We start from the raw sequence: 9,435 nt of genomic DNA on the forward strand, positions 1-9,435 counted from the left end.
TATAACATCTTCAAGTGACACGCTCGCAATTGTGACAAAATGAAAACAAATGACAAATAGATTCATATATTTACATGTTTTATTATCATATATATGAACAGACTAGAATGCAATATACAAATACCTTAGTGCATAGCCACTTGGGGATAAAAAGACGTATACGAAGGCCATGCAACAAGTAGATGCATCCAAAAACGATACCCCCAACAGATCTCAGCATGCTTCGATCCCCAACCAACTTTGATAGGTGATAATCGGTTGGTTAGTTGAAGTGGTTGGCGTCGATCATAATTAGTACTCTCCATGCACATTCAGATCAGGAATCTGAATCGCATCATCTTCAAATACATGTATCCTCACGTTAACGACTTACACAGTAAAACATGCCACTACGTTTGATTTTGGGATTATGTGTCCACGGTATAGCTGCATGTTCATATTTCATTACTGTTCATTCCATGTTTTTGCCATGTTCATTCCATGTCTTTGCCATGTTCATTCGGTGTTTTTACCATGTTCATATTTCATTACTGTTCATTCCATGTTTTTGCCATGTTCATTCCATGTTTTTGCCATGTTCATTCCGTGTTTTGCCATGTTAAAATCTCATTACTGTTCATTCCGTGTTTTTGCCATGTTCATTCCATGTTTTTGCCATGTTCATTCCGTGTTTTTACCATGTCACCTGGCAGCCATCCAATTGTCTTGTGCATAACCCGAGCCAACAGGCTCAGCCAAGGTAGGATCTGCATGAACGAGAAACAGACAAAAGATGAAGAAGGAAAGTAATTATATATAGATAATTAGCAACAGTTATGGAAATCTGCAACGAATTAGCAAGCTTCAAATGGCTCCTGACAATAACATCTGGCGATCTTTATTATTCAAGCCGCTGACACACCAAATACATAACGGTATTTTTTTCAACTTTCAACTTGCACCGATGCGGATCGACGTGGATTCAAGTGCAATGCTGTTCCGAAAGCGCTGTTTGGTGGAAATTCTTTCCTATTGACGGGAATAAGGCTTAATGACCGGGTAGTAAATCCGGATGAAAAGGTTTGGAGGCAGTTGTATAAACGCCGGTTGCATGAAAACTACTCAATAAAGTGAGGCAAACTCGACTGATTCGGAAAAAGATTCTTAGCTATCAATGCATGTTAAATTTGTAACATCAACGATTAATTTTAGTACATTTATCTTGACCGGACGGGAGTACCCTCTTATCGACTGCAATCTTAGACTCGAGTTCTCTTCGATGAGCTCCCGTTCTTTCAAGGTAAATATGCTGAAATCAATGCTTGGACACAAATTTAGCTTGTATCGATAGCTGAAAAACCCTTCCTCTAAATCCTTTGAGTTTGGATCTATTTATTCCTACAATCGGCATTTATAGCTACTTTGGTGCCCTCTCATTCGGTTTTTCTCCCCATCCGGGTTTTTTTAAACCGGTCATTAGAACGTGCCCTATCCGAAAAGAATTGAATCGATAGATGGAAACCAGTGCTCTGTTCGAAGCGAATGTGTTGCCGAACCTGGTGTGTACACAACCATATGAGCATACTGTTTTGATGTGTTAAAGGTGTTAGTGTCAAAAAGGCTAATGTAGAGCACAAGTGGTTTTACTTATTTATTTATTTGATTGGTCTCTTACGCCGTACTCAAGAATATTTCACTAATACAACGGCGGCCAGCATTATGGTGTTAGGAAATCGTTTAGAGCCAGTGTGGAAACTCGCGGCCATCTTCAGGTTGCTGGAAGACTTTCCCACGTACGGCCGAAAAGGAAACCAGCATGAGTTAGACTTGAACTCACAGCGACCGCAATGGTGACAGGCTCCTGGGTTATTGGGCCGCGATGGTGTCCTAACCCCCTCAGCCACGGAGACGCCCCACCCCCTTGGGTGTTTTATGGTATGGCCCAGATACGGCTTAGGTTTATACGGTCTTATTAACGGTCTACAGATACAAAGTTGTATGTTCACATTTAGATTTCTTATTTCGTGGGGCCTCCGTGGCTCAGTCGGTTAAAGCGCTAGCGCAGCGTAATGACCCAGGAGTCTCTCACCAATGCGGTCGCCGTGAGTTCAAGTCCAGCTCATGCTGGCGGCCGTACGTGAGAAGGTCTGCCAGCAACCTGCGGATGGTCGTGGGTTTCCCCCGGGCTCTGCCCGGTTTCCACCCACCATAATGCTGGCCGCCGTCGTATAAGTGAAATATTCTTGAGTACGGCGTAAAAACACCAATCAAAAAAAAAAAAAAAAAAAAAAATCAATCTTATTTCGTATTTAATACATATAGATAAATCTCTGAACCAACGAGTACGTATGAGACATAGACCAATCGTTACACAGGGAACTGTAGGCCATATTTCAAGAACAAATATCTCCAGACACGCCAACTGAGTGAAGCGTATCCTATCCATATACAGTATACGCAAATCATTAATTCAGATTGTATGACCTTGTGGGTACGTCCCACGTGACGTGTGGAAGTCCCCGGGGGCCGGGCAGGTGTATCCCCGTGACAGAAGCTCGGTTCGGGCTGGGGGCTGTAGCATGTTTCCCCAGGGGACTTCATCTAGTCTGTCGTTATCTTCAGTACGCATTTGACCTGTCCAGAAACAGACAAAAGTAGCCCAAATTCAACAGGCTGTTTAATTATACATCCATGAAAGTCAACAAAAACTCAATTTATATACACTGTAGATCGACGAGGAAGGGCGAGATTGTAAAATTAAGGCCAGTTAAATTTAAGTTTAAATGTTCAACTTAAGTTCATACAATCTCATGAATGAAAAGCCACAACTGATAATTGCAAACTTATGACCAAAGTTGTGATATGCTTGATAAAAAGCAGTTAAAGAAATATTTTCCGATTTTAGTTACATATATGTGAACGCCTGTATCCGGCATATATCCAGATGACCGGTCAATAATTCGCCATACAGCTGAAGACAGTATCCGGAGAACTGAATGACTTAGTTTCTTAATTCGCGTGTATAAGAGAAATTACCATGAGTTTATTTGATTTATTTTATTTGTTTGGAGTTTTACGCGTTACTCAAGAATATTTCACATACACGACGGCGGTCAGCATTATGATGAGAGGAAACCGGGTAGAGTCCAGAGGAAATCCACGACAATTCGCAGATTGCTGCGAGACCTTCCCACGTACGTCTGGAGAGGGAGCCAGCATGAGCTGCGACCGCGTTGGTGAGGGGCTGCTGGGTAGTTGCGCAGCGTTGGCAGTCTTACCACCTCGGCCATGGAGGTAACCAGTTTACCATTGGCGGAGCAATGCAGATCTCTAGGACGGGCGATCACACTATTATGCCAAAATGAAACTAAGAGATGCTAGATGTTCCTGAACGCCTACCGTCAACAAAGAGCGCCCTTTTCCCACGAGCCTGCATCACCTCCTTAACGTGTCTCCAGCTGCCACCAGCCCGTCCATAACGTAACCTGTCGGGTACAAGTAACAAATAACAGTCAGTATACGAGGTGATCAGGGGAGACCCCACCAGCGGTCATGATGGAGGTCGATCTCACTTTGTAGTCCGAGATTGCCAAAGGTTTGGCAAAAATTGCATCTATCCTTCGTAGAATAAAATTTATCTAATTTATCATCATCAATAGTTGCTTTAGACTTTGATCATTCGAAAAGAAGCGTATATATGCATCACATATAGTTAGACTTGTTTCCAATTGGGCAATATACAAGTTCGAATCTCACCTTGGTGGACCGAGTACTGGGAATGTTACAGGCTGAGCATGACTGTCAAAATGTCGGTAAGCCTTGTGGAAGTCATCGTATCCTGCCTGATGACTGTACTGGAGGTGGACTGGCTCCTGAAGTAACAGGCCATACACGTTATACAATGGAGATAGAGCAAGAGTAAAACAGTAATAAAGTAACAACTCTTCGTGGTTATACCGGGTACGAGAGGACAGAGAGATTGGTAAACCAGAAATGAAGTAACAAGTCACCGTGGTTATACCGTGTATGAGAGGACAGAGAGAACGGTGAAATAGTAATGAAGTAACAAGTCATTGTGGTTACACGTTGTATGAGCGGACAGAGAGAACAGTTAAATAGTAATAAAGTAACAAGTCATTGTGGTGACACGGTGTATGACAGGACAGAGAGAACGGTAAAATAGTAATGAAGTAACCAGTCATTGCGGTTACACGGTGTACGAGTGGACAGAGAGAACGGTAAAATAGTAATGAAGTAACAATATAATTAAAGAGGTAGAGCATAGAGACTAAAACCAGAGCAACGACGACAGTGTGATAGCTAGCAAATGGTCACACGTAACCGGTGATATACAGCCTCTTGTCAGTTTACCTCAGTCAGTTCTAACTCTTCATGTAAATGCATAAATACTAGCAATTTACACGCCCTTAGCACCATCGGCTTAAGCAGAATTAGGTGAAAAGAATGCAGTGATGTTAATTGCAATTTATTAGACGTCACTGGTCTAGAAATACTCAGATACTGTGTTATCATCTCACTGAACATACAATCACATTAAAGCAGCGCAAAAGGACCAGACCTCGGGGATACTTAGTCCACCAGTAGAACCTTGGTTTATACAGGAATACAATATAATTAAAGACGCAGAGCATATAGAGGAAAATCAGTCATGAGCGAACAGAGAGAACGCTAAAAACTGTAATAAAGTCATCGTTGTTATAGCATGTAGGAGAGGACAGGGGGATCGGTAAAACAGTAATAAAGTCAGAAGTCGTCGTGGTATTCGGTGTATTATCGGACAGAGAAAGCGGTAAACAGTAATGAAGTAACAAGTTTTCGTGGTTATACCGTGTATTAGCGGACAGAGAAAGTGGTAAACAGTAAATGAAGTGGTTATACCATGTATGAGCGTAGATAGAGCATTGTAGTAATAAATCTGTAATAACCCAGGGCTAACGAAACAGATAACATTATCGAATTAGATTGTGTAAAGCAATGCTGAGCACTTATATTTTGTATGTCGCTCAACTTAATGATATACTGAAAGATAAATGTTACCAAAATTGCCCCCCCCCCCCCAAAAAAAAAAACACAAAAAGAAAAACAAACAAACAAACAAAAAAACACACACACTTGCGCGCAGTAAGATCATAGGGTGATTGCTACAGGGTGAAATGGGAGTGAAAGCAAACATACTAACAAGGCTGTGATATGCAAGGGCTTAAAGAATACATGGCCATACATACAAACAGTCACACAAACATATCTATTGGTTTCTTTCGTTGATTGTATCGCGGGGCTTATCGTCAGTGGAATTTCATTTGGCATGCAAGTGCTTCAGTTGTAACTTGGTCCAGAAGAAGTGAATTGTGACATTTTCAAAGTGCAGTTTGAAACACGAGGTGAAACAGCAAACTAGAATCCAGAACACGCGTGGAGTTGTGAGGTGAGTGCACTCATTGTAAGAATCCCAAAGGGAGTGTAGATGATATATGGACGAAGGACCTTTTCTGCCATAGGTAGCTGTGGTAATGTTAATGGCACGTCTAGTCTTCCATACTCTGCTGCTTGTCGCTGTCTTCTTTTCTCGTGGTGTCTCGTAGCTTCGGGAACAGAAATGGTGGTTCTCGCTGCTCGTGCTCCTGTTGTGCATTTAAATTACCCAGGTAATTGGTTTGTCAATCTAAGCAATAATTTTAGTTGTATTGTCAAATATATAGTTTCATATCTAAGGGTATTCTTCTTACAACAGAAGAGAGGCATTGTCTGCACAGCTTGAGCAGGGAATCATTCTGGGAAAGTGAAGAAAAGTAATTGATGTCAATCTTAACTGCTATATAACGACTTTGTTGCCATGGTGATTACAATCGTTTTAGCTTAGAGTTGCACAAAGCAGTTGGCTTCAGGCAATGATCCAGTGTTAGAAGACCTGACACTGGCGATATTTCTAAACCGAGTTTTATGTTGGCGGGAGTCTTGAAAACTTCTTGCTTTATATGTTTCTTTAGAAATTGCCACAGTCATATGGTTTTCCACCTTACTCCTTTGGTTTGAATATAACCTCGCTATACTTGTGTTCATGCCACGTTTCTATCTTTCCAATCCGCAAGTGCTCCATGCTTGGTTTGTACAGACACACAGACGTCTCTAGCACTGAATAAATATCGACACTCAGTACGTTCCTACTGGGCATGCGCATAATTTTATTAGACATTGATCCCTAGCGTTTCGTTCAGGAAATGTCTGTGATGGTGCACGGTTAACTATGTATCTGTGTATTACCAATGACCCGGCATATACTAACACGTTTCAAAACTGACCATAGACATTGACGTAGACTTTACACTGGCTATATGATAGCGTACGGTCTATTCAGTGGGCACCGCTCTTATAGCCACATATTTATAGTTTCGAGCACCCGAATTCCTCGCAAGGACCATGCAGGAGGTGTTAAATAACATGGAGCTAAATGGGGTGAAATTCTGATTTGTACCGATTCCTGAAGTTTAAAGTACATGTACTACAGGACATTGGTACTACATATATCATATCTGAGAGCTAAGGACATTCTGATTACTTTTCCAGAAAGAATTTCTTAACTAAAAGCTCTATTTTTAATCATTTATGCAAAAATTGTCTTCGATGCCTATCCCTCCAGAGTTAAATTCACTTTGTTATTTACCTCCAGTGCTTTGGTCACTTGACCAGTGAATGTGCTGATGATTGGATCAGAGCAGTTATGACGTCACTACAAAACTATGTACTTGTATTTAAACCATATTGATAATTTTCGGTTATGAAAAGGTTTGACAGAAACCAATAAACACAGGACGAGTTTTATACCAATTCGAGATCGACTGCTCCCATCATCAGATACATGTTCAAAATACATTTTTCATACGTATAATAATGTGTCTTATATCTGGTGATGGGAGCAGTTGCACTTGAAAAATCATATCAATAATACCATATATAGATTGGTACAACTCGTCCTGCTTTCATTGCTTTTGTTGGTAATTATTCGTTACACCTTTAAAGGAGATGTAGGTCATTTGTGTCTGAGTTGTATTAACATCAATGCATCGCTGCAAATGACTTCTGACATCGCAACCACCGGTTTTACTTTTGTCTGGACCGTTCGCGATTGTCTGTTGTGATTTCATGGACTTATTTTCCCACAAATGCACGAGCTTTATTGCTCTTACAACAACGATAGACAGCCAAATGAGATTAAAAATGCTGGGCCATTTTTCGCAAAACTGACTGTAATTATGCGATGACATTGCCTGTTAAAGACACGCGTATATTACACGTCGTCATGGTAGTGATGACCAACCTGCGATCCCTTCGCTAAAAGAAAGAGTTCCTAAATCAGCTTTATCACAGCGATCACCAAGTCAGTATACACAAGCAAACATTACAGCAACGTTACCAATAACTAGCTCTGTGTAAGCTTCTGGAGAGAAACTTACTTGTATATATAATGATGTCGGCACGTCGGGTCTTTTCACCAGGTTTTGTACCTTCGCTAAGCGCCATCCATTTGGACATAACTCCATAACTCGTCCTGAGGACAAACAACCTGAGGTATAGTTTCCATTTTTTTTAGCATCATTTGTGAATATAATCACAATGAATTGGAGAAACTTGCCCAAAAACCATTTCAGTTTCAGGTGTTCTTAGTTCACGCAATTTTCAGTTATCCATCAGGTCATAGAGCTTGCAAGATTTGATTTGATTTGATTGGTGCTTTTACGCCGTACTCAAGAATATTTATACGACGGGAGCCAGCATTATGGTGGGAGGAAACCAGGCAAGAAACCCACGATCATCCGCAGCTGCTGGCAGACCTTCCGACATGCTTGCAAGAGGCCAATAGATGTAATTTAAGCTGAAAATTCGATGAAATGTGCACATTGCGAGTTAACTTTCCCACAAGGTCTACATTTGATAAAACTGTTGCCGGAGGATAATATTTTTAACATAGAACCTTTGACCTGATTTAACGATGTAGCTTAGTAGGCCTATGCATTATTATGATTGTGTACATTGGTGGGGGTTAACACTCTGCTTCATATCGTCTTAGTTGAAATATAAGTTATAAGCCGAGGACTTCCGTGGCTGAGGTGGTCAGCGTGCCAGAGCTGAGCAATGACCCAAGAGCTCTGCCCGGTTTCCTCCCACCATAACGTGGCTGCCGTCGTATAAGTGAAAAATATTCTTGAGTACGGGGTAAAACAACAATCAAACAAATAAATAAAATATACGATAAACTCACCTTAGTCTTGTATGGGGTCTGTTAGGACGGTAGGTAGTTTTCCTAAAGTCCATTGACATTCTGGACAGGCCTGGGGACAACCGTGTTGAGCCAAGTCTAGACACTCACAAACAGGGGGTTATGCTTGTCCGTGAAAGAAGTGATAACAAAGCCAGGTGTGACAATCAACGCCTACCGGTACACCTTTTCTGCACGAACCCAAGTCATGCAGAGCTCGAGGTAGGTTTGGGACGTATAGTCACGGACTAGGGAGCCAATGGTACGGGACAAAATTTTGCGGCCTATAGCAACACAATCAAGTCTTACGATATTTTTTGAACGCTTCTTTCTCCTCTTGGTTTGCTCTCGGCTTCCTTCATTAGCTATAAGCACCCAGTCGATCTATTCGTGGATTAATCTGGAGTAGCACACTAAACTGCTTTCTACCAAGTGTTCTGTCAGTTTGGAATAATTAACTTTGGGTTTTGTGGCCAGGGTAGGGATCACAGGTTAAGGCTGATCCCCGGGGTTGTTCTGTACAGGCTTTAGGCCTGTCTGTACGCTTAGAGTTCACCCCCCTAGCAACAGGGTGTCAACGGTGGCCAGGTCGAATTTAACTGTATTTAGGATTTGTCAAGGTTTGTATGTCACACTTCAGACAGTATATAAAGATTATTGCGTAATGTAAGAACATAATAACGATCAGATTTATAGACTTGTCCCATGAGCTAAGCTGAGCCTTTTTGTCGCGGCTCCTTCTTAGCTATTACATATAGTACTATAAATCTTCAACATTTTGGACCTCTACAGCGCCTTTAAAATCAGTGGAATTTATGCATACAGTTATTATGAATATGATGCTAAAATGATTAATGTTTATCGCTAAAAATACAAGCTTCACAAAACTGTGCATGTATTTCTTTTCATCCCATACTTCCCTCAGAATATTTAAAATATTAGTTTGCAGAGGCGGTTGAAAAGGTTGAAGAATTAGGGCAGGCTTATATATGTCAGGTAATGCTGGCATTACATAGGACTGAAAATACAACACATGTATTAATATGCTTGGTATCCATCATCTCGATATTAGGCCTGCACATACGTTATTCCAGATTCAATTATCAAATTCATTTCAGAAAGCATCCAGTTGGCTATAGGCAAACCCTACTAATCACACACTTCTGAAACACGTAACTTTA

The 9,435-nt window shown here is 41.1% G+C and overlaps 1 protein-coding gene across 1 annotated transcript; it reads right to left on the reverse strand.

The window, feature by feature from the left end:
• Positions 1 to 205: 205 nt before the first annotated feature.
• LOC135471851 (uncharacterized) lies at positions 206 to 8,696 on the reverse strand. Its single transcript, XM_064751252.1, is given in 7 exon segments — positions 206 to 746; positions 2,464 to 2,613; positions 3,379 to 3,464; positions 3,736 to 3,809; positions 3,811 to 3,851; positions 7,452 to 7,546; positions 8,258 to 8,696. Coding segments are annotated over 7 exon segments (570 nt in total). The 5' UTR covers positions 8,317 to 8,696; the 3' UTR covers positions 206 to 681.
• Between the last annotated feature and the right edge of the window lie 739 nt (positions 8,697 to 9,435).

The sequence above is a fragment of the Liolophura sinensis genome, chromosome 7 (genome assembly GCF_032854445.1).
Source record: "Liolophura sinensis isolate JHLJ2023 chromosome 7, CUHK_Ljap_v2, whole genome shotgun sequence".
Lineage (NCBI taxonomy): Eukaryota > Metazoa > Mollusca > Polyplacophora > Chitonida > Chitonidae > Liolophura > Liolophura sinensis.